Source organism: Ceratotherium simum, chromosome 3, assembly GCF_057802395.1.
Source record: "Ceratotherium simum simum isolate JZ-2026a chromosome 3, ASM5780239v1, whole genome shotgun sequence".
Taxonomy (NCBI): domain Eukaryota; kingdom Metazoa; phylum Chordata; class Mammalia; order Perissodactyla; family Rhinocerotidae; genus Ceratotherium; species Ceratotherium simum.
In genome coordinates, this window is record NC_141902.1 from 66,753,762 (window position 1) to 66,779,227 (window position 25,466).

The window sequence follows — 25,466 nt, forward strand, 5'->3', positions numbered from 1 at the left end:
GGAGCCAGCCATGTGTGGGGCCTGAGAGGGGGTCACCCATCGGGGAAATCTTAGCCAAGCCTGACTTCAAAGCAAAGGCCAGGCAGCCCAGGTTTCCCGAGGGCCCTGGCTGTCCTCCCTATCCCCCAGGGGAGGCAAGGAGACCCCATAGACTGTCTCTGACCCCGTGTTTCCTCACCAGGGTTCTGCAAGAACGATGAGCAGCACGACGCGCAGCTGAGGGTGGAGGCACTGAGGCTGTGCGGGGCCTCAGGAAGTGCAGCCCAGCGCGTGGGCGAGGCCATCTTCCCCATCTATCCGCGCCCAGACCAGCCCCGCATGAACCTGTCGGCGCGGGAGCACGAGGACCTGTACCGCTACTGCGGCAGGCTGGCTCTGCTCCGGGCCAGCGCGGACCCCACGGCCCGCCACTGCGGGGGCCTGGCCTACAGCGTGGCCTTCCACGCGCACCGGGCCCCTCAGCCTCCCTCCTCCAACTGCTCTCCGGGCCCGGGCCAGCCAGAACCTGTTTCACCACGCCCAGAGCCCCAGCTGGCCAGGCTGCAGGTGGGTGACCTGGGTTCCCGCCCAGGTTCTGGCATCACCGCTCCCGCTAGTAGAAGACCCAGCGTCTCTGATAAGACTGGCTGTCCCCAGGCCCTCACTGAGCAGAGCAGCAGAACTTCCCTAGGTTGCCTCAGTCAGTTCCTGAGAAAGTGCAGTCTGAGGATGGAGACAAGGAGTCCCGGTTTGAAGGGAGAGAAGAAAATGGAGCAGAGACCACACAGAGCAGGGACGCCACTGGGTAGGGTTTCTTTTGCCCAGTGGATGAGTGTCCCCTGAGACCCTTCAGCCCCAAACTCAATCTCACACGTTCTCACCAGGTTTCGAGGGAGGCCCCAAGTGATGGTGAGATAGAAGTGCCCACCCTCCAGCCCCTTCAGCTCCCACCACAGCCAGGAGGGACTCAACGCTGACCCAGGACCCTGGCAGCCTCAGGCCCAGGTGCAGGAGTCTAATCCTTGTCCAAGCTGTAGGAGGGTTCCCCAGTGTGGCCATGTTCTGCAGCCAGGCAGTGTGTCTGGTGGGCCTCACAGCCAGTACAGGCGGAAGCTAGTAGAGCAAGTAGTAGCCCATTTCACAGGTGGAGAAACTGAAGATCATCCCCAAGGATGCTTGATTCCATTTAATGCCAACAACATTTCCTGGGGACCTTAGTGCACAGTAGTGTATGGAATCCAAAGCTATGTCAGTCCCTGGGCTCAAGGTGCCGCCTGACGTGAAGACAGTCAGGCACAACGTGGGCACCATATGGTCCTGTAAGGCATGTGCTAGAAGGAGAGCTCTAGTGAGGGAGTGTGCGGATCCGATCTTGCAGCCTAGCAAAGGCTTTTCAGAAGAGATGTCATCTGAGATGAATCTTTCATTCGTTTGTTCATTCACTCATCCATCCATCAAACATTTGTTAGGTGCTGACTCTGTCAGACCCCATGCTAGGTGGGTGAGATTTAGGGATGGCAATTCTGGGCTTTGAGGAGGATATTCCAGGAGGAGGGATAAGAATAAGCTGACTGAGGGGAAGGCTGGTAGCAGAATGAGCTGAGGTTGAAACCAAAGGTTTACAGCAGAAGGTGCCTGGCTCTCCTGCAGTGCCTGCCTCCAGCAGAACGTTGGTCTGGGGCTGAAGTGGAGCCCGGGCTGGTGGCGGAGTCGGGCTGGGAGAGGGCTGATGGGTGGGGGAAAGTATAGAGAGTCAGGGGACAGTGGCGAAAGAGCTAGGTGGATATTCAGTTCGAGAGGCAATGGGGGACCACCAGAGGGGTTTGTGCAGGAGAAAGACATGATCTGAGCTGTGGTTCAGACAGAGTGATCTGGTAGCATGCGCCAGGAGAACTGGAAGGACGGACCAGGGACCCAGGGACCAGCTTCTCTTGCCCATTCATTCATTAGTCAGTCAATCAACAAATACTTTTCACCACCTACTGCATGCCCAGCTCTGCTCAGTGCTGAGGATACAGTGGTTGACTTGTGAGTGAGATGGATGATACCTGGGTTCCTCCATGACATTCTGTTCCCTCAGACTGCAAGCTGCCTGACTTCGGGGGCTGGGCCCTGGCCCCTGTCCTACGGTTTGTCCCGGGACTAGATACTCAAGAGGCTCAGAGCTCAGGGAGAAGTGGCCCCCTGCTCTCCAGGTCCGAGCATGCCCTGGCCACCCTGAGCCAGGGGCCACGTGGACAGTTCTTTGCAGGCTGCAGCTCTGAATGCACGTAAGGGAGGGGAGGGGCTGCTGCAGGGAAGGCTGAGCCGTCCTCAGTAGCTCTAATTTCTGTTATTTAATGCCATCATCTCCCTGCCATTCTTCCTCTTAAAGTGTCAGATGTCTGCTTCTACCAAGACAAGAAAATGGCTTTCAAGGGAGAGGAAAATCGCTTCCCTCCTGGGGGGTCGGTAATCACAACCCTGACTACAGGGCCAGGAAGCTGGTGGGGGAATAGACGATGGAGAGGTGGCCTTCAGAGAATAGAGGGGCTGTCTTTTCAGGTCAGGGGAACTCATCCAGCGGTTCAGCCTGAGGAAGGAGGGCACCTTTCTGGTGCTGAGACTTGGAGGCTCAAAGACACAGCTGGAAGAACAGCAAGATCAGGCTCTCAGTAAGGGCTGGGGCCACATGCTCTGCTTTGGGCCTGTGGCCAGCACCCTGGGGAAGTGGATGTGGCCTAGAACCACAGGGACCCTTGAAGCTATCCTCCCCCTTGCTCCTTGCAGATAGGGAAAATGAAGCCCAGGAGGGAAGGGCATAGCCCAGCTCTCTTTGGTTCTCAGCTGAAGAGGAGGAGAAAGCAACTTGAAAGAGGAGTAGAGCCGGGGTGGTGAGAAGAAAAGGCAGGGAGCAGGAAGGATGGAGAGGAGAGGAGGGAATTGTGTTCTTGGCTGCAGCCCAACTTCAGCCATATTCAGTTCAAGGCCAGGAATGGATTTCTGGGCTCCACATGCAAACGAGTAGGCCCAAGGCCATCTCCTCCAGGAAGCCTTCCCTGCAGTGATCTTGTCCCTTCCAAATTATCTTCAGTCCTGTCTGCATTAGGCGTTTCAACCATTGAATCTATCCAATTTGGAACTTGATTGTAGGTTCACAAGTTGTTCTCCAACTTGTGTATCATTTTTTTAAACCACAACTGATGATGGTCATGGGATGAGGGATGGGGTAAGGGTGGAGCAGGGGGTCAGAGGGCAGGGGGATTAGGAATGCAATGATCAAGAATGAGTAGGGAGCAGGAGGCAGGAGTCAGAGTGAGCTTCAGTGGCTGACTGAATCTGAATCAGTTTGCTTTTCAGCCATGGCCCACAGGTTACATAGTCCTAAATGGCCACGCCAGCGCTGGTCACAGTCTTTCCAGTATCCTGGAGACTCTGCTGGAACAATCAATTCCCCCGAGCTAACAGTATATAGACAGTGAATACCTTCCTTCTCCAGTCCTCAAGTTGCGTCCTCTGTGTGTGTGTGTTGGGGACTGGGGGGGGTGGGGTGAAGGGCATATCCCCCAGGATATTTCTAGCATGTACAGTCACAGACTCCAGGATAGAGATCACTCCCTTGGCCCCTGGCCCCCTCCCTTGGCCCCTCTCGGACTGGGAGGGGCAGGCAGGGGCTGCCGCGGGACCTTTACGGAGCATGGAAGGGAACCAGCTCTAGGCTTCCTGCCAGAGGCACAAGGTGCTCTGGTGGCTTCCTTTCCGGGCAGAGCTCCACTAGGCTCATCCTGTCCCCTGAGGCTGCCTCCTTCGCGTCTTGGCAGGTTTGAGACCACATGGCTGCACCATCCCAGCGCCCCCGAGGCCCTCCTTCCCTGGGGTAAGAGGGAGTTTATTGGACCAGAATGAGAGTGGCCTGTCCAGTGCAGAGGGGGCAGAGTGGGTCCCTGTGGGTGAGGGAGACAGCAAGGTGCAGGCTGAAGCCTGGCTGCTGGGCTGGCTGGGGGACCCCACTCCACTCTTTTACAGGTGAATGCAGACTCCTGGGGGATTGGGGAACATGGGGAGACCACAACAGCCTTGGGCCTGGAGCCGCAGGGCCCTCAGGGGCTGCATCCCTCCTGGTACCTCACTCACCTCTCCAAGAGATCCTGAAGGTTTAAGGACAACCTCCCATAGGCAGAGCTGTTTAAGAGGGAAACTTGGGGCTGGAAATTCCCAGTGATGAAATTTCTGGAAACACAAACTTAAAAATTCCTTGCTTCTGGCTCTGGGAGCCCTCCTAGGGGCTCCTTCCCTCTAGGCCTGGAGCTTCCTCCCACAGAGCTCAGAGGGGGGAGAAGGAGGGCTGTGGGGCGCTCCCTCCCCCTTTCCCTCCTAGGCTTTACCTCTTCCAAACAATTGCAGTTTTGTTTCATGCAAACGATTCCGTTCCCCAGGAGCCTTTTAAATGACGCTTTCAAGGGTCTTTTTTTTTTTATTCTTTCCATTTAAAACACCTTTTTTTTTTTTGCCCTGGAGGGGGGAAAAAAAACAAGAAAAAGCTAATAAAGCAGTCACCAAATGCTGAGCACCTGGCTCTAAGCCTGTGGCTGCTGATTGTGGCTTTGGCACCAACAGGTTGGGGGCTTTCATTAAGGAGAAGTGGAGGGGAACAGAGCAGTCAGCGGCTTGCCTAGCTCCCCTCTGCCCTCTGTCCCTAAACCTCTGTCTCTGTGTCTCTCTCCTTTTGTTCCCTCCCTCCCTCCCGAGCCCCCCTCTGTGATTCTCTCTGTCCTTTCTGGTCCCAGTCCTGGCTGGAGCTCCAGGCTTGCACTCTCCCGGCCCCAAGCATCTTCCTGCCTGCCCGCCAGCACACTCCGGGTCTTCACTCTCCTCCCCTCTTTGCTCTGCTTTTAAATTCATTATGCCTTTTATTGCTCGCGATTGCGTACACTATTTCAATTGCCCTGGAGACTGGAATGGTTCAGGCGGGGAAAGGCACACAATGTGGATTTCATTAACTTTATGGCCGTTTCATCTCTGGTGGGCGGGGAGCTGGCCTAGCTGGGGGAGCTGGGCACCTCTTTGCTCGTGTCCCTTCACCTCAGTGCCAGACCTTTGGTGTTGGTGTCCATGTCGGTTTCCCTCATCCCTGAAGCTTTGTCTTCTGCCACTCCCTCCCACTCTCCTTGTGCGGGGGTGGGGATGCTGATGGCCCATTTCACAAGTGGGAAACAGAGGCTCCGGAAGGCAAGGCCTGCACTGCTGCTAACAAAGTGGAGGGAGGTGGGGAAGGTGAGAGCAGGTTAGACCAGGACTGCTAGACCCCTCCCAGGCTAATGCCCCAGTCCCTCTGTATTGGGACCGTTGCCCCGCCTTCTCCCTTCCTGTGCTCCATCAAATACAGAAGATATGAGCAGGGTAGCTCCTCCTTGCAAATGAGGCAGTTTTATGGGCTTTAGAAAAACACTCCAATTGTTCCCTCAATTACCCCAAGCGGATTGAATATATTAATCTCTCTCTTAACTCGAGTGAGAGACTCGCTGCCTCCCCTCCCCCAGCTGCCATCGCCCCTCCACTGGCATGTGCCAGGAGTGGCTCCCAGCCGCTCCCCCCGCACCCCCCCCCCCGCCCTCCTGGCGGCGGGCCCTGAGCAGGTCGGTCCACGCAGCATGCTTTTGCTGTCCCTAACACACACACACACACACACACACACACACACATACACACACGGCAGACAGCTGTTTTACATTTCTCTATCAATTTTCATTGATTTTCTCCTTTGCCGCTATTTGGAAGAGCCTTTTCCTTGAGTAAACTCGATCAGGGAGCGAGGGGGCGAGGGGATGGGAGGGGGACTGCGGGCGGCTCCCCTTCTGCTCCTGTGACAACTGCCTCCAGCTTAAACACACTCTGCCCCAGGCAGCTGAGCCCCATTCAAAGCTACCTGAGGTTTCCCTTTGTAGCTCGATTTTCTTTTATTTTGGGGGAACAAAGGCACTGTCAAGGCGTTCCCAGAGAGCACTGTCACCCACGCAGGGAGGGGGGACGGGGGAAGGGATGGGGGAAGACCCGTCACCATGGCAGGGGGCTGAGGCTGGCAGGAGAGGCGGGGCTGGCCGGGGCTGGCCCCAAGGAGGAGGGGCTGGGGGATGGCCAGCCCCCCTCAGGAAGAGAAGGGCCATCCGCTAAATGTCCCACAATTACCCTGCAGGCCGCCTGCTGTCCCCTCTTGCTCCTCAAGACTTTCTTTCAGGAAGAAGACCTAAAAGGAGACCTCAGAGGTCCCTGGGCATAGTGGATAAGACCTGAAAATATGTAAGTTGGGGGGTCCCATATTTACGTTCTTTTCCTAGCCTGTCCCATTCACCCCCACCCTGCCTGATTTCCAGTCGTCTGCATATGCCTTTGGAGTCCTATCAGGGTCAGGGCCTGGAGCTAGTGCGGTGGGGTGTAGGAGAGGTTTGGGGTTCAGCCAGCTTACAGGGAGAGGCAGTTCACTGGGACCAGGGGGACCTGGGTCCCCAGCAGTCTCTGGCATTTATTTAGTAGCTGTGCCACCTTGTGCAGGTCACGTAACTTCCCTCAGCCTCCGTTTCCACATCTGTAAAATGGGGCGAGCAATTCCTGTGTCCTGTCTTGCCAGGAAGATTAAGTGAGCTGGCTCCCGGGTACCCTGCCCTGCAGGACGTGGTCAGCGAATGCTTGCTGCTCTCGTAGCGGGTCAAGGTGTCTATAGCAGGCACAGCAGATGGGTCTAGCCTCAGTTTCTGCATCGAGAAAATGGAGTTGCTCCTTGCTGGGCCAGCCTCCCACGGGAGGGGTGTTGGGAACTTGTGAGCCCCACTGTCTCGGGACCTGGGTTCTAGGCTTCAGGGCAGAGGAGGCTGGCCCAGCCTGGGTGCTAGCGTGGGAAGAGGCTCCATTAGCAGCTTCTTGTAAGGAGCACACCAGATGGCCCTGCTGCCCCTCTCTCATCTCTGCCACCCCACCCCCACCCCCACCCCAGCCAGGGGCTGCTGACTCACACCTCCTAGAGGCCCTGTGTGTATGTGTGTGTGTGTGTGTGTGTGTGTGTGTGAGATAAGTGTGTGGTGAGGGGCATTTGGAGAGGAAAGGGGTACCCGCTTCTGACATCCTCCCAGCCAGCCCAGGCCCAGCCCCAGTGAGCAGCTGATGGGCTCCAGGGCAAGGAACTCTGGTGGCCTTCTCATCTCCGGAAATCACCTTCACAGTGAAAGAAGGAGGGGGGGAAGGTCCGGTTATTGTGGGCTTTTAGGGTCATCTCCCTCTTCTCTCCTTCACTGACACCCCTGGAAGGTGGATGTACCCCCAACAGAGACTCCTACACACAACCCCTGTCATGGACACGCAGACGCACAGGAACACACGTGTGCGGTATACACGGACCCACACATCCTGACATGCAGAGACCTGCCCCCCATCACAAAGATAGATTCACACCGACTCATTGATGGACACACATGAGGCACACAAAGACCCACACCTCCTTGGGACACTCCTGGCTTCATCTCTGTACAAACCCCCGAAGTGCAGCCTCTATCAGAGGAGAAAGAGGCTTCAGGGTCATAGCACGTGTGATGTATGAGGTGAACTTAAAGCCCCATGCCAAGCCAATCTTTAATAACTGATCTTTAATAAAACAGCAGATGGAGAAGGGCAGCAGGGAAGGAAGGCTGACAGCACCCAGTCCAACTGCCCTGGTCCTGGTTAGAGGTTGGCCTGTCAGGAGTCAGCCGAGACTCCCCAGCCTGGGTCTTGGGCTGGTTCTGCAGAGTCCCTGGCTCAGGAGCAGCTGAGGCCAACAGGGACCAGCCCCCATCCTAGGATAAATGGAAGATGAGTGGAGGATATCCTTCCTCCATCTGGATCTGACAGCCTGCCCTTTTGAGTCCAGTGGTCCAACCTCCCTCGGCCCAAGGTGTTCACCCATCCTCCCATGCATCCACCCATGAATGTGCCCGGCCACCCTCCCTCCACTCCCCCAGGTAAACAAGGGAGCTGTATCCTCCAGCCCTTGGGGAGCTGCCAGGCTGGGCAAGGAGAGGAACTAGGAGGAGTTGGAGGACAATGACTTTCCAAGCTGACTGTGAGGGCTGCTGGGGCTTGTGGAAGAAGTGATGGGCATGGGCTGGGTGGTCATCAAGGACTCAGTCTGCTGTAGGAAAACTAGTTCTGACCAGGAGTCAAAGACCTTGGTTTAGGATCCCATTTCACAGTTGCATAAGAGCTGTTTGACTTGGAGCAAATCACTTAGCTTCCTGGGCCTCAGGTTCCTCACCTGCACAATGGGCAGAGCAGTGCCCACTGACAAGGAGGGTGTGAGGCTCCAGTGAGGAAGAGGATGGGAAATTACTTGGTTCGTTTAAACCCACCTCACAGATGTCAGGGGACATCTGATCCCTGCCTCAGAGAATGGGTGGGATTCCAGTAGAGACTGAGGAGAGTGGATTTCAAGTGGAGAGGACAGTGTGAGCAAAGGTGTGGAGGCAGGAATGTGGAGGTGTGAGAGGGAACAGTGAGCAGGGAGAAAGGATGAAGTGGGGAGAGCGTGTGTGTGGGAAGGGGGAGTTGCAGGGGATGCCAAGGGAATGGAGGTAGGTGCCAGCTCCACGGGCTCTGAGCCCTCTGCTAATACTTGCCCAGGCTGCTCTGAGCCAGGCTGGCAAAGAGGAAACCTGCGGAGCGCACTGGAGCATCGTGTGGGTCTTGGGAGGTGGGCAGAGTAGCCTTGATAATAGCCATTTTCTGGAGCAGAAAACTGAGCCCCGAGAGGAGGTGAACGGCTTCCCATTGAGTCAACAGAAAGCCAGGCTGGAATCCAGGTCTCCACCGTATATTTTGGTTTTTCTGATACAGCAGTCAGCACAGAGGTGAGGATGACTTACAGCATTCTTTCCCAGGGAGACTCAGACTTTAATGGGCTTTCCAGGCAGTGTGACAGGATCATGAGGAAGCAGTTTGGGGGAACAGATTCCTTCCCGGTGGCCCCAAATCACACCAAGTCCAGCCAGGACAGATTACTCAGTGTTAAGCTGACCCCAACCACGAGTGCTCATTGTACTGGATGGTTTAGGGGCAGGACTGGGGATGAGGTTGGGGCTGTTAATGGCTCAGAGTCCCTAGGCAAACCCCTTGGCCCACTGGAGTTGGCTGATAATACTTAGAAAAAAGTGCTGCATAAATAGCCCCAGCACGGGGGCCGGCCCCGTGGTGTAGTGGTTAAGTACGCGCGCTCTGCTGCTGGCGGCCTGGATTTGGATCCCGGGCACACAGCAATGCACCGCTTGTCAAGCCATGCTGTGGTTGCATCCCATATAAAGTGGAAGAAGATGGGCACAGATGTTAGCTCAGAGCTGGTCTTCCTCAGCAAAAAGAGGAAGATTGGCATGGATGTTAGCTCAGGGCTGATCTTCCTCACAAAAAAAGAAAAAAAAAATAGCCCCGGTGCAGAAGTAAGCCCTTACCCACCCTATCTGAGGAATGAGAGTGAGTTACAGCCAGGAAGGTGCAGTGGATAAACTTGGACTTTGGACTCAGGCATGAATTCAGATCCCTGCTTGGCCCCATACTAGGTATTCCCGATAAGTCACTTCACTTCTCTGACCCTCTGTTTTCTCCTCTGTAAGATGGGGATAATGATGCCTACTCTGCTGTGTGGTTGTGAGGATTAAATAATATGCTAGCCTGACTGCATCCAGGAGCCCTTCCTGGAGGAGAGGGGGTTCCAAAGACTTCCAGAATACAGATAGACTGGAAGGCACCATAGATTCAGCCTTGGAGGCAGGAGCAGGCCACACATCTGCACCCCTACCCTCCCTGCAGGGAGGTGTAGTGATTCCTCCACGCGAGAAGCGTTTGTTCAGCCCTGATTCTATGCCAGGCCTGGCCTCTCCAAGTGCTCAGGGAGACAAGACACCACAGTGAGACCACTGGAGCATTGCAATGGGAGGGGAGCAGCTGGGCCTTCCCTGGGTGAAGGATGCAAGTTCTACTTTAAATCCCTGCTCTGCCACCTTCTGGCTCTGGGACGAGGCCTCTCTATGCCTCCTTCCTTCATCTGTAAAATGAGGATGACAACAGTACTCCCCTGGCAGGATTGTTGAATTGAATATGCAGTCAATTTAAAGAATGTACTAAAAGCTCACCAAACGTTAGCTATGATCATGATGCCAGGTGAATGGCAGCTTGCCAGGCAGACAGGGTGGGAGGGCTGCGTTCTAGGCAGAGCGAACAGCTTAGCAACGGCCCAGAGGCTTGAGAGCCTGGTTTCTTTTGGGCAGTCAGGGCGGGAGGTAAGGGTGGTGAGTGTGGGAAGCCTGCCCTTGAATTACTGTTGGGAGGCGGTGGGGCCGAGTGGAGCTGAGGCCCTCGGGTGGGCATGGGAGGGGGTGGATATTATTTTAATCTTCCTCTTAAAGCATAATTGCTTTTTGTCGGCGGGTGTTCCGGGAGACGCCTCCCTGCGAGATTGCTTTCCAGGCTCCTCTCCTCCAGGAGACAGGCAGGGCCGGGCCAGCTCCGCACTGCATTAATACGCTGCAAATGCGATTTCATGGCTTCAAATGAGATTAGGGCCAGAGGCTCTGCTCTCTGGGAGAGACGTGGGCGGTGTGGGCGAGAGGGATCCCAGGCGTCCTAGGCCTGAAGAAGCAGTTTCCTGTAACTGGAGCTCCTCCAACCTGCTGGCTCATCCTAGCTGCAGAGGGAGCCCTGAGGCACTGTCCTGGGGGTGGGGTCTCTGGGCTGTCTCCCCCACCCACAGACTCCCCACAAGCACCTCAGTAAGGGAGAGGGCTGTGATTACAAACGCAGGCTCTGCAGCCAGATGGCCTGGGTCTAAAGCTTGGCTTTTCTGTTCCTGGTTCTGCCTCAGTCTTCTCATCTGTAAAATGAGGACTACAGGAGACCCTCCCTCAAATGCAGTTGTGAGGACTGGGTTAACATATGTAAAATGCATAGAATAGTGCCTGGCACCTAACAAGTGCTGGTTAATTGTTAGCTTTGATTATGAGGTTCACACACCAACTCTTCATCTCCTAGTAGGGGGAGAAGGCCCCTGAGGGGTTGGACTCTGGTGGAGGGAGGGTTATTTGGGGAGCAGGCATCAGTGTCCCAGGCTGAAGTGGGGGTGTCTGGGGAACTAGCAGGGAGGAGGAAGGCATCTGATGCTCATGTCATCCCTCACTCATTCAGTGAGCACCCAGCTGGCACCAACTCTGTGTCAGGCAATAGCCTGGGCCCTGGGGACAGGGGATCACCAGGCACAGTCCTTGCACTCAGAGGAGAAGTCAGTAGTGGGCATGAGCCAGGGCAAGGGGAGGTCCAGAGGCTGTGCATTTGATGCCCCTGGGTGGGCATGGGGGCAGTGGAGGAAGGAAAATTTGCTGGAGTTGTTCCATTTGTGCCTCGAAGAAGCACCATGAATTATTCAGGCTGGCAGAGGAAGAAGGACAGTCCAGGCAGATGGAACAGCATATGTAAAGGCCAGAAGGCTGGAAAGACCAGAGCCCATTCAGGGGACTGTAGGCATATGGTGTGGCTGGAGCTTGGGTGTGAGGCAGGGATCAGCTGCGATGAGGCTGGAGGGGCTGGGGTGAGCAGAGGCCTTCAGGGGTCTCCTGAGAGAGAATCTCTCCTGAGAGCAGTGGGGCCCTACTGAAGTGTTTATTGAAGCAAGGGAGGGACTTGGTCAGATTTGTGGGTTGTAAGAGTTGGGGTGATGGAACTGGTTGAGCCTACTGCCCCCCAGGCCTCTCCACCCTAAGTGGACCCCCCACTCTACCTTGGCAGGGTCCCGCTTCTGCCCCCTCCTAATGGAAGGGAATGGCACGTGGCCTTCATTGCTTACCCCTTTATTTAGTCCCTTGTTAACGAGTTATTGATTTTTTAAAAGAAAAATGCCCAAAAGCCACTATGCATCTTTTGCAAAGTGATTCATGACATGACAATGGTCCTGGGCTGCCTCAAACAAGAGCTCTGGTTACCAAACACTGAGAGGGCTCCTTCTATACGGCAATCAATAAACGTGCCTGCAGAGCAAATGGACATGGTGTCAGCCAGCAGGGAGAACAGTGCATCATTAACAATCACCCTGACTCTCCCATTGCAAAGCTGGGGCCATAGAGGCTCCAGATCGGCATACATTGGTGTGGACATGGGGGAGGCTCACTTCTGTGCCGCCTGCCATGTGCCAGGCATCCATTCTCACGCCTGATCCTCACTGCTCCCCTGCAAGAGAGGATTATCCTCGCTGCTTTGCGGATGAGGAATTGAGGCCTGAGGGGTCAAGGGACTTTCCCAAATGCCCACCGTGGGGCCTGGTGGATTCCAAGCCATCACGCTTTTTGCTGCCCAACGTGGTGGTGCTGGGCCAGGCTGGTCAGTCCCGGGGGACCAGAGCCCACGAGAATAAGGTGCAGCGACAGCGTCGGAACTGTTAAGTACGCCGTGACAAAACGTGGAGGCACATGCATGTAGCCCAGTAGCTGTAGACTGAACTGATCCAGGTCATCTCTGTACAGTAAGGGACCAGAGGAAGGGCAGAAGGGCAAACCCCCAGCACCTCCAGGATCCTGCCATGGCCCACTCAGCCAACAGGCAGCCTGCACCCAGGCTTAGCTGGAACTGGGAGCAAGTTCCCATGAGTGATCCCAGTCACAGACCCTGGGCGCCGTCACCCCACTGAACAACCCTGCCACCCATTGGTGCTGATAGAGTGGCCTCCTCTGGACGCCCCAGCTCTGCCCTGGCTTACAGGGGCCTGGCCCGGCTGTGCCCCGCTGAGCCTCCAGGATGTTCCCCTGCACTCCCCTTTGACTCCAGCACCTGTGGGCCACACTGTCACAGAGCCATCTGTCTGGCCTCATTCAAAAGGCCAGGTGTTTCCATCTCTGGACTTGACCTTCTCCATGTTGCCCCTGTTTCGGGATGAAGGAAGGAAAGATGCGACTCCTTTCCCTGGAATTAAAGGAAAAGGCAGTCCACTTTGGTAATTATGATCACAGGATCACATAGTGTGGTTCCCTGGGGGCTAGTAAGTGAGAGGAGCTTTCACTGCCCCTAGGCCTGAACAGGCACAAAGGGGAATGATGACCACAACTGGAGGGCAGCTGTATGGAGAGTGCTGCCTGCCAGGCAGGGTGGCCCTGGGTGGAGGGACCAGCCAACCCAGAGAACCAGCTAGGAAGGAGCTTCCTAGATCCCTGCTGGCCCTCCCATAACCAAACCCAACCAGAACCCACTGATGTAGCCATATGGGTCACCTCCTGGGGCACAGAGCAAGGTGGAGAAGAGGGAGAATGGATCTGCAGGACAAATGGGAGAAAGGTGAGAGGAGAGGAGACCCAGCTGTCCCCTCCAGCCACGCTCACCTGCTCGGCCATTTGAACTCTTGGGGAAGCAGCCGTTCCGTCCTTGGGCTGCTGCTTTGTTGTGGAAGGAACTGAGGACACGCAAGAGGACAGGCTGGAGGGACAGAACCACAGAGAGGCTTTGGAGGGTGCCCCAGCAGAGCTCTGGCTGCAGAGACTTAAGCTCAAACTCAGCCCAGCACCTTAAAGGGTGGAGCATGAACTGGCCCCTGGGAGGCCCAGTGGGAGCCGTAATTGAAGCACGATGCAAAGCCAGTCCCCCAGATCTCTCTGCAGAAACTTCCAGGTAGAGCTCATAGCTGATGTGAGGTCAGAGCAGCCCCCAAAGGTCCTGGCCAGGCAGGCTGTGGATTCACCCTGTAATCAGAGTAGGGGCCCTCCTGGAGTCTGCCATCCTTCGGCCAACAAGTGAGCACCTGCTGTATACACCATGGGAGCTGAGGAGGAGTGGCGTTTGGAGCATGGAGGCCCTCTAAGAGAACTGCCTCAGTCGACAAGTGTCAAAAACTGGGGAGGGGCAGGGACTTGGCCAGGTCCCACCCCCCTGCCTCAGATTAGTACCTATTGGGAGTGAACAGCACAGACACAGGCAGGTGTCACCAGGGACAAAGAGGACTGTTCAGAGCAGGAATGAAGAGGGTCAGGAAGGCTTCCCGGATGAAGGGTCTGGAGCTGGATCCTAGGGACAAATCGGAGACATTTCTGGCACGGGGGCTGCCTGGAGAAAGGTGTGGCTGTGGGAATGGTCCTGGCAGCTGGGGACAGAGTGGGTCTGGGGAAGTCCAGAGAGGGGCTGGACTCTGGGGTGGGTGTGAAGGCTCAAGTGCTGGGTCTCCACCATGTGCACGGCACCCTGCAGACATTTTTTGCTCCTCTGGCCCATTTCTGCGGGGGGGAACCTGCGAAGTCCAAGGTTATTTAGCAGGGAAAAGAGCATTTTTGGAGCACTTAGCTGAAGGTCAGTGCTGAGTGCTTTACCTGCATTGTCTCGTAGTCCTCAGAGCAGCCCTGATTTCCCCACTGGAAGGAACCAAAGCTCAGAGAGGGTTAGTATTCTGGACCAAGATCACACAGCTGTGAGCTGCCATTTGCTACAAAATCACACTGAGTTTCCCACCTCATCCATCCCCTCTCTTTCCCAGAAGCCCAATTCAGCTGCCCAAAAGAAATGGAGAGAAAGTGATGGGGGTGGGTAGTGGGGGGTGTCAAGGGGTATGGGACAGGACTAAGGCGGAAGGAAGGCCAAGTTTTGGGGTTCTGGGAGACACTTCCCTGGGACTTGCTACAGGGATAGTCAGGCCCAAAGTGCTGCCTCCCCAGAAGCTGGGCCCTGGGACGCGGCGTGAGGGAATGTGGACAACTGTGGACCACATGTCTGCCTAGACTCTTCCTGCTGCCCAGCAAGCCCAGCGCTAAGCCAGGGGAGCAAGCAGGACCCCTCCTTCCCCAAGAGCCAGCCTCAGATCTAGCCCAGCGCTTGCCCCTCCCCAGCTGTGGGCTCCCTGATGGCTGTGTTTAACCCCTGGCCCCGCCAAAGGAGGCAGCATCAAGTGCTCTCTCCGGGGGGAGAGGGAAGGGTTACCTATTAGCTGTGACATCAATCATTACCTGCTTCCCCTCACACTGGAATCTCCCTGAGTCATCAGAGCTTGGGGCTGGCTCCTGGGCAGGGGAGCAGAAGTTTCCTCTGGACATTTGGGGAGCAGGCTCATTGCCCTTGGCTGGGGGAGGTGGAGCTCCCCTTCCTGGGACAGGGGAATGAGGAAGTCGAGTAGCTGGGAGGCAGGTAGAGTAGCTGGTGTTCTTAGTGTTAAGCAGCAAAGCCACACCCAGCCCCCAGGCTGATGGCCCCCTCACTGGTGAGGAGGAAGTAGTTCTGGGGGGATGGTTAGTGTAGCACAGGAGTGAGTGTCCCTGGGGTCCTTGGTCCAGGGAGCTGGGTAGCCAGTGATTGAGGTGGTGTGAAGGCGCTCCTTCTGGTGGCTGCTGAGCGTGCAGGGCTCGCCAGTGCTCTGGAGCCAGACGGCCTGGAACCAGCGCCCAATTGTATTATCTTCTTCCCAGGCAGGAAGGCCAACAGGCTGGGGCTGCAGCACAGAAAGCTCAGACGCTAGGTAGGGCAGCTGGGTGAGAGCCCAGAGCCCCAGGGTGGCCCTAGGGAGGCCACTTGGGCGCTGAGAGGAGCTGCAGGGCAGGACAGGGTCACAGTGAGGCAGGCAAGGTGGCTAGGGCACAGAATTTAAGGAAGTGTGGTGGTAGGAGCACTTGCATAGCCCTGAGAGCCAGTGCCTCTGTCAAGTGTGCTCCCTACGCCTCTCCCAGCCCAGCTGCAGGGCCCTGAACTGGGGCAGGGAAGGCCCCTGTAGGCACTGGGGCAGCGCTGGTCCCCCTGCTCTGCTGCTGCAGCCTTCGGGCCCAAGAAGAAGGGGGAGGCACTCTAGGTAGCCTGGGGACCATCTGCTGATACCCTCTCCTCACATGCTGGGCTGTGACAGTGCTGGCCCGGGAGCCAGGGGCACCCTTCGTAGGCCTGGAAGGGAAGAAAACTGGGACCCCGGCTTCCATCCCCAGCCATCTGGGTGACGGCTGGTCCTTTCAGTTCTAATCAAAGGTGAAGCATCAGTTTTTCTGTCTCTAAATTGGGGAGAACTCCAATCTCCCTGCCTCTCTCTCTCGAGTAGGGGGTGGGGAGGGAAGCTAGGAGGCCTCCACAGAGCAATAGACTCTGGCCTTCTGCTGCCAGGGTGGGCCTGCTCTGGTCCCCAAACCAAGGAAGATAGGAAGAACCCTCAACATGGGGTCTAAAACAGCAGGCAGAAGAATAAGGCAGGCCACAGGGGTTTCCCAGACACCTCTCCACCCCACCCAGTACCCCAAATCTCACCTTTGCCAGCCCAGGATTCCTCATCATCCTTTGAGGCCCAGTTCAGGCCTCACCCCCCACATGGAGCAGACCCCACCCCAGGCCAATGGCCAGTCACTCCTCGTTCTGCCATCTCACCGCACATAAAGCACTTAGAACCATGCCTGCCGTGTAGTAAGTGCTCAATAAAAAGGATTGTGCTCTTTGTGATAATTTCTTGTGGAGCTCAGGACTGGAGTAATCACAATCTTTGGTCCACACCCGTACATGGCCCTCTTCAGTTATTTATAATTTATTTTCAATAATGTAATGAACACCCGTTAACTGACACCCAATCTAAGAGACAACGTTACGATAACAACACATCTGCTTATTCCTCACTCTCTCCCCCATCTTCCCACCACCCTCCAAAAGGAAACCATTCTCTTGAATTTTGTGTTTATTATTATTAAACAACTGAAAGACTACAGACACCCAAAGAGGCAGGATGGCTGCAGATTCTTTAACAGAAATAGCTGTTTTACCAACCAAGTTGCAGCTTCCTTGCAGGCAGCGTCTGGGTCTCCTCCTTTCCTGCAGGGTGACCAGCATGGGGCTGGCACACTGGGCAGGTGGTGACTCTTGGTCGATGGGCTGTTTGGGGTGCGGAGAGCAGGAAGGATGAGGACTGGATGCTGGAAAGCAGGCAGGACACAGCTGCAGGAATAGGGGGAAGGGTGTCTGATCCCCCCACACTGCACCTGGACAAGCGTCTGTGTGACTTCTGCCCTGCCCTGTGACGTCACACAGTGTTGCCCAGGTGACCCAGCTGGATGGAAAAGCTCATTGCCTTTCCCAGTGTGGGCAGAGAGAGGGCCACCCTTGTCTTTACGTTCCTGGGGGTGCTAGGAGCCAATTGCCCAGCTGCTGACCCCTGCCCAGCTGGCCATGGCCCAGAGCCCCCACGGCACCTCCACTCACAGGATGTTTTCCTGCTGAGAAAGCTCCAAGCCCCTGCCCCCACCTGCCCACGCCCCACCCCAACCCCCCATTTCCTCTGTCCAGCTCCCAGAGCCAGTGCACAGCACCCCTGAGACCACACTGACGCTCCATACTGTTCACCCCCAAAGCCTCCAAGACGCCCAGGCCAGCTGTCTGGGCCGGATTGATGCCTGATCAGCCACCAATACCAGGTACTGGTCCCCAAGATTGTTAAACAAGGCCAAACACTCCTGCCCCCGAGAGGATGGGACGGAAAAAGAAAAAGGTGAGGCCTGGGGCTGTGGGCCATGCACCCGCATGAACTCATCTCTCCTTCCAAGTCCCTTGTTTCGTTTGCTCCTAAATCATCAAAGAAGCTTCCTTTCTCTGTGTCCCAGTTTTCACAGCTGTGAAATGGGGAGTGAGGTGGTCTCTGGGATTCTTCCAGGTTAGGTGTCCTGTACTCTTGGGCCGTGTGGGATCTGAAATATGGTTCGGTCACAGGCGTTATCAACCCCTCCTACCCTTACCTGGCTGTTTCTGCCCCGTCTCCCTGGGGACCTGGAGAGAAACATAGCTTGAACTGGGTGTGGCACCCCCATACACAGCCTGGGAGTTTGTGCCTTCTTGTTGCTGGGGTCACAGAGGCTCAGAAAGCCCCCTGAGATGGCTCACCAACACCCTCCAAGATCTTCCAGGAGCATCCCAGGCTGCTGCCTTGGCAGTGCCGATGCCCCACCGTCCCACACTCTCCCAGCCCTGGCCCGGCCCCTGCCCTGGGCCACAGACGCTCCAACTCCTGGAAAGAAGGGATTCTTGTCTGTTTTGATCACTGCTGTATCCCCAGCGCCAGAACAGTGCACATAGTAGGTGCTTAATAAAGAGCTGTGGCAGAGCAGCACGACCCTGCCAGGAGGGGATTAGAATCTCAGGGCAGTGAAATGCAAACAGTTCAACGCCAGGGCTCCCTTACCTTCTGCTAACTGACAAGGCTGGGCCCGTGCCTTCGACTGTGCTGCTTACCAACAGGGATGGGGGAAAGAGCTAAGACCAAAGGCACGCCGGTACCTGCTAACTAGGGAACACCCTCTTGACAGTTACACTGTCAGGTTAAAGAACCCAAGTAGCTACAATGCCCAGGCCCCGGTGTGGCTTCCACTATTACCCTTGACTTTGGTGTCTCTGGCGCCTGGTGCTCTCTACCCACAGCTGGCTCCTCCCCTTGACTCCACCCTCCCCCTTTAAGCCTCCTTCTGGAATGTCTGTCACACACTCAGGACCAGGCACCAGGCTGGCGTGACCTTGGTGTCCTAAGCTGCCAGCTGGTTCCTGAAGCTCACTCCCACCTGCCTACCTGAGCGGGATTTGGGGACCCAGGGAGTGTGCATGGGGGCCCTGAGGAGGATCCAGATCTGTTTTATTTGATTCATAGCTTTGGAAACGTTTTCAGTGGCTGGGTAGAATCCCCTATATGGATGTTCAGAATGTGTATATAGTATCGCATATTCGTATTTCTTCTTTTGTGACTCTTCCATTCGTGTCTTTTTATTGTGGTGATGTTTATAGATTGCAGTGCTCTTTGTGTATTAGGGATATTAATCCTTTTATATAGATTTCAAAGATTTTCTCCTATTTGTCATCTCTTTGTATTGTGGTGAATTTGGGACTATTATAGAAATTGGTATGGATTTTTATTTAATTAAAGTAATCCTTTTCTTTATGACTTCTGACTTCTGTGTCATCTTTTGAAAAGCCTCTCCTGCTCCAAACACCACAGCTCCTATTGCTAGTACCAACGAGTGCCAGTGCCGGTGCATTCGGGTCATGAGCCCGAGGGCAAATATATTGTGGCTCAGAGAAAGCACCTCACAGCCAAGGAATGCAGGTTAGAGCAGAGCAGAGGCAGCAGGAAGTGGAGGCCGACAGACCTGGTCCCACTTACAGCTCTACCCCCCCACACACACACACTAAGCTGTGTGCCTTGGTGCAAAGGCTTTCATGGCCCTGAGCCTGTTTGCTCACCTATAAAGGGCCTCACTATGGCCTTCATAACTCCCAGGCGTGCGGAAACTAGAAGAAACATGAGGGACCGTTTTTAACTCAAAACTCTTGTGATACAGCTGAGGAAACTGAGGCCCCTAGAGTCTAATAATTTGCCCAAATGACTGATCACGGGCAGCCAGACCCCTGCCTTCCAGCCCAGTGCCCCCTCCTCTGGCCCCTGGCTGTCAGACTCAATGCCCTCCTGGAGGGTGAAACTGGGCTTCCTTGCTTCCCGTGGCCTCCTAGATTGCTGGGGGCAGAGGGGTGGCAAGGGAGAGGGGTCTGGAGGGGTAGAGGAGTCTTGTCTCCTTCCATCCCTCTCCCCACCAGAACCAATTTAAGCCCCTGCGCTGGGAGCTGAATCGAATGCGCCATTAACTCCTTCACTGCTGTCCAATCTTCCTACCCCCACTCTTGTCCCCTCCCCCCACCACAGACATCCCAAAATGCCCTGAGTGATAGGCAGTCCCAGTCCCTTGGGACACCTGGCAAATCCTGGCTTATTGAGGGCAAAGCAGACTGTCTGGAAGGTGAGGCATTAGAACGTGAAACTTCTGCGCCTGCCCAGTGCCAGCCCTGGTGGAGCAGCTGAGAGTCTGGGCCTTGGAATCAAGTGGGCATCAGGACTCACAGCCCGGCCCTGCCGGCTACTCACTGTGTAGTCTTGGGCAGGTACTCCGGCCAAACCCCTGTCTGGAAATATTGCCCACCAATTTCTGCACCCTAGCACTGTTGGGTGGGCTAAGGGTGAGTAAGTGCCCAGCTCTGCTCCTGGCCTCCAGGAGACGTTCAGGGGAAGTGGATTCCCTCCCCTGGGCTCCTCTCACCCCCACAGATGGGTCTATGGAACCGGAGATTTAGGGGGGTTTCACCACCACCTGCAGTTCACTCCCGCACATGTAACCCAGCCTGTGCATTTTCTATTCCCTGATAAATGCTCCAATGCAGGCCCAGGAGGGTAGGGGTTGGGAGGGGAGGACATTGGTCCTGATGCAGGGACATCTCTGAGGGAGGCCAGCAGATTCCCATCCAGACGTAGGCAGGAAAGAGGGGAAGGCAGAAAGGTTGGCCCATCGTCCCCCTCCAGGCCTCTCACTTGGCCCTAGGCCTCCCTGGCCCTGGGCCCAGCCTGCCCAGCAGGCACATGCCTGCAGGCCTCACCAGGAGGCGGCAGCCTGGCAGCTGGCCTCATGCCCAGAAGTGAAGCATGAGCAATTCTCGCCAAACCCCCTGCAAGCTTTATTTCCCAGAAGGTTGTCCCAGAGGGGGGAGGCACAGAGGGCGTAGAGGACATGGAGGACATAGAGGGGGAACAACTCATGGCCTGTCTGCAAAATGACTGCTTGGGCTCCAGGGCTGCCAGGCAGTCAGTGAGAGCTCTTGGGCAATGGCCGTGCTGCTAGGCCCTCACTTCTGGGGTCCTAGGGGGCTCATGACAGGCACTGTGCCCTCACAGCCACAAGGCGGCTGGGGCTACCATCTTAGGCTGCTTCTGAGAATCCGGGGGTGGGAGGAACATTAGTCGCCTCTCCTGGCTTCATTGCAGGAAGCTTAGGTCGGTTATTGGGACAACTAAATTACAAATCACTCCAGATCTCCCCATTGACTAGGCAGGAAAGTTAAGGCTCAGAGAGGTCACACAGCGAGTTGAGGACAGAACTGGGCTGAAATCTGGGTCTCTTCACCCCCCAGGCTGCTAGTCTTGTTCCCATTCTACTAAACCTGGAGACCAAACCTGCTGGGGAGTAGGGTGGGTTATGGGGTGTGCAGTGAGGGTGGAACATGGGCAGGCAGCATCTCTGACCTATGAGGGGAGGGGGTGGCTCTGTGGCTGCTTCACCCCCTTTCCCCTTCCACCTGGCAGAGGTTCCTTCTGAGGACTGACCTCCTTCCCCGTCCCCGCTGGCCTGACAGGGAATGGTGGGTTGGGGGTGGGGGGTAATTCTCAACATCTCTGCAGATGCTGACAGGCCATGCTGGGTCCTGAGGGGGACGCTCCTCACTCAGAGGAAGGGGAGGGTTTGTCTGTAGGTCTGGCACTTCTGGGGCTGGGGAGGGGGCTTCTCACCTCCTAATTAGTCATCTTGTTAGGCCAGGACCACAGCCTGTACCAAGGCCTTTCTGATAATGTCAGACCTGCAGGAAGTGAGGGAGCAAGCCACAGGGCAGGACATGTAGGGGAAGAGCAGTCCAGGCAGAGGGGACAGCAGGGCAAAGTCTGCGGGGCAGAGAAACGTCTAGGAGGCCAGCATGGCTGGAGCGAGGGGGCAAGGGGCCCCAGATGATGTGAGGCCAGAGCATGTAGGTCCCTACACATTGTGAGGCTCTGAGTGATGCAGAGCTACTGCAGGTATTGAGCAGAGGAATGATCAAGTCTGAAAATTGTGAAGGCTCCCTCTGGCCACTCTATGAGATGGGGCAGGGTGAGTAGGACCAGAAGGAAACAAGAAAGCGATTAGGACATGAGTGTGGAAATCCCATGTCTTGGACCGGTGCTGGGAGTGGAGATGGTGAGAAGCGGTCAGATCGAGGCATGGCTTGAAGGTAGGTCTGGCAGGACCTGCTGACGGCTTGGCATAGGTGGGGCTCATATTCACGATCACCCCACACCACTATTGTGAGAACTGAATGATGTTACAGTCATAAAAGTCCTCAGGCCTTTCCCTTTCCCTCTGTCTGGAGCCTGCCAAGAGCCACTGTGCCCAGGACCCCCAGGCTCAAGGTGGGAGGAGACTGTGTGGGGAACCTGGGCCCTCACACAGGAAGCAGGGCGGGTTCCAGGCTGTGGTGAGAGGCAGAGCTGGTTTAAACTCAGCTCTCCTGACACTCAGTGCTCATCAAGACTGAGCCAGGGGACCCAGCCTGCCGGGGCCACACCGCTCTCTGGACCTCGGTCTCCTTTCTGTGTAACAAGACATCATTCTCGGTGGGCTCCATGGACCCTTCTCACCCTGAGGACTCCCCCTTGCCCCCAGGGCCTGCCCTGGAATGCAGGGCAGGGTCGGACAGGCTGAGCTTTCCAGATGAGCGGGTCGGCCCCTAGTGACCTCCTCAGGGTCCCATCTCCAACCTGAGGAGGTCCATTTCTCCTCTCCCAGGGCCAGCAGGGCCCCTCTGTGGCTCGTCACATCAGCTGGTGCCTATTAATCAGCAGGACAAAGGGTAGGGTGGCCTCCTGCCACGTGAGGCCCAGCAAGGGTTCATTTGGGTCAACTGTGTCAAGTCCAGGCCCTGGGAGTGAGAATCAGCCAGCCAGCACAGAGGGAGGACCAGGCCACCCGGAGCCGCAGCATGTCCATACCCCGCCCCACCCCGCGGTGTTGACTCACCACAAATGAGCGTCTCTGCCAGCCTCCCTGACTCCCCACTGCCTCCAGAGTCAACCTGAGCCTGCCCCGGGCCTCGGAAACTCCCTCCCCTTCCCATTCTGCTGCCGCCTCCAGTGTTCTGCTTTCCAGCTTGTCCTCCAGCTCCACCTGTGCAGGTTCTCCCAACCCTTTGAGGCCACCTCTGTGTAGCTTCATGGCAGTACTGCACAAATAACATTTTATTTTGTGGAGTGTCCCTAAGCACTTGTCTTCTAAGTGACATTTTTTATTTTTTGCTAAAATGTCTTCCTTCATTACGAGAGGTGTCAATGTCCAAATATCGGATGCATGTTTGTAACTGAGCTCTGTACTGCGCTGTGAAAAGCCTTCTATACTGTTGTTGTTCTTGGCATATTGTCACAAGGTCATCAATAGATGTTCCGAAGTTCTATGGGAAATGTGGAGTTAAGATTTGTATATTATAAAAATGGGACTGGAGGCCAGCCCTGTGGCATAGTGGTTAAGCTTGCACGCTCTGCTTCAGCAGCCCAGGGTTTGTGGGTTCAGATCCCTGGCGTGGACGTACACACCGCTTGTCAAGCCAAGTTGTGGAGGCGTCTTACATATAAAATTAAAATGGAGGAAGATTGGCATGGATGTTAGCTCAGGGCTGATCTTCCTCACCAAAAAAAAAGGGACTACTGCATCAATGGGGAAGTAGTTGAAACCAAACTGTCAACCAGTTATTTTATCTTTTGTTTGCCATGAAAATGTTTGGGGCAAAGATGCCTACAGCGAAAATACCTAGAACCATGTGCAGCAGCCACTTCTCCTCCTTCCTGGTCTGCAGGGTTTTCTGGGTAGAAGATGGATGAGGCATGTGGGACAGACATGTTTATTCATCTCCATTAATGTGTTGGGTGACTCTATGGATGTGGATAAGCTTTGTAAACTGTAAAGTGGGGTGCACAGAAGGGACCTGAGGTGACAGGTGCACTGCGGTGAGGTTACAGGAAAGACTGAAGAAGGCCAACTGCTAGGACCTCAAAAGCGGGTGGGATTTAGGAATTACAGGCAAGGGTACCTGCAAAGGCAAAGGCTTCGGGTGGGACTGGACTTGAAAGGTGAGGTGGCCTGTCTCATCTGCAGGAGGTGATGGATCCAGGACTGGGGGAGAGGCAAGAGGGACTGAGAGAGATGTAGAATGTGGGACAGAGAAGGAGAAAATGGGGTCCAAGGCGACTGCCCCTGTAGTTCCTGAGTGGGTTGGGGGATGACGGAGGGAGAGCTGCTTGGAGGGGAGCCGTGAGGGGCTAGTGTTAAAGGTGGGCAGTAAATGGAGGTGACCAGATGGGAAGAGGCCACTCAGCCCTGGCTGTCTCCACAGGTTGTCGAGGGCCCAGAGGACCCCCTGAACACCTCCCAGAGTGTGGAATCTGTCATTGGCCACCTGTCTCCCTCTAATAAGGAGACCATCATGGTCACTCTCCACGGGGCCACCAACCTACCTGCCTGCAAGGATGGCTCCGAGCCGTGGCCCTATGTGGTAGTGTAAGTAGCTGGCTGAGAGTGGGGGCTGGGGATGGTGTGGGGCTGTGAGCTTTGCAAATGTGAGGCCTGGCATCTTCCCTGCTGCGTGGGAAGCTACTCACCAAGGAAGGAAGAGCCACTCCTTTATCCCACAGCCCGCTGGGCAGGGCTTAGCTACAACTCGACCTCAGCGGGGCCAGGGCCCCTGGATGCAGAGGCCTGGGCTAGGCTCAGTAGGAGGTGGTGGTCAAAGGAAGAAGACCTGGGGGCTGCCTCTCCCAGCCTCTGGGTGCCCTATCCCACCACACCCAACCCTGGGGTGGGGTCCGCATGACCATCCTCCTCCTGGACCCCCACCACTTCTCCAGTCACTGTGGGGGCTTCCCTAGTTCTGGTCCTTTAATGTACCATGTGCGCCCCCCCACACCTCTCCAGCCCAGTGCAGTCAGGGTACACATTTCTCACAGCCGATATCTGAGCGAAGCCTGCTGTGCCATGTCTGCTGCCCACCTCACAGGCCTCACGTCTCCTGGAAGGGCATCGAGGGCAACAGAGTCTCCATACAGCCAGCTTCTATATGGATGTTGGACATCCCCTCAGTCTTGATTATAAAGCACTGTGCAGTAAGCTCCTCCCACAGGCTTGTCATCCCTTAGGTTGGGAGCCACATTGTGAGCCACCAGGGCCTCCCCCAAGGTACCCCACACCTCCCCTCCTCCACCAACACTAGCATCATTCAGTGCTCGCCTACAGGCTTTTGCCCACATCTCCTTTTGAGGAGTTCCTGCCCCAGCTTTCTCCCCAACACCTGCTGAAATCCCACCTTCCAAGACTTGTTCACGATGCCTCCTCCTCCAGGCAGCCACCAGACTTGAGCTCTCTCTCCTGGAGCCCGATAGCAGTGGCCACACTGGTCTGACATAGTTTATGTAAAGTTATGTGCTGCTCCTCTATTCCCCAAATTGGGGCTCCTGAGGATAGATCCCAGAACTCCTCCATTTCCCCATCAGTGCATCCATTGTAGGCCTGAGCACAGACTTAGAGGTCAAGGAGTGACTGACACAAACACCCAGTTGCTATGACAACAACCCTCTCACTCCCACACAGTGAAAGGGGGATAGACGGTGTGCTGGCGACCAACAGGTGAAACACTTGCTTGTCTCAAAAGCCCCATTTCCACCCGCCCAGCCCGGCCCGCCCCTCCCCCAACTCCATTCAGTGGTGAGGAAGGACAGGTGGCAGAAAGCAGGCTTGGCAGGGAGCTCGCCTTCTCCCCTCAGCTATTTCCATAAACCAATTATCGCCGATCATCTGGGGAGATTGAGGCCCTGCCTATCACCAATCCAGCCTGGGCGGCGGGGCGGGGAGCTGGGCGGCCGCGTTGCTCCTCAGCAGGCATCGCGACCTGCGCCATCACCCGGTTGCCATGGG

The 25,466-nt window shown here is 55.9% G+C and overlaps 1 protein-coding gene across 1 annotated transcript in view; it reads left to right on the forward strand.

Annotated features, from left to right (window-relative positions):
• Nucleotides 1–25,466, forward strand: part of CCDC33 (coiled-coil domain containing 33) — a 106,517-nt gene that overhangs the window by 981 nt on the left and 80,070 nt on the right. Inside the window, exons 2-4 of the mRNA XM_087428692.1 lie at nucleotides 182–546; nucleotides 901–984; nucleotides 23,893–24,056. Of these exons, the coding sequence (XP_087284818.1) occupies nucleotides 182–546; nucleotides 901–984; nucleotides 23,893–24,056 (613 nt within the window). The remainder of the gene's footprint in view (nucleotides 1–181; nucleotides 547–900; nucleotides 985–23,892; nucleotides 24,057–25,466) is intronic.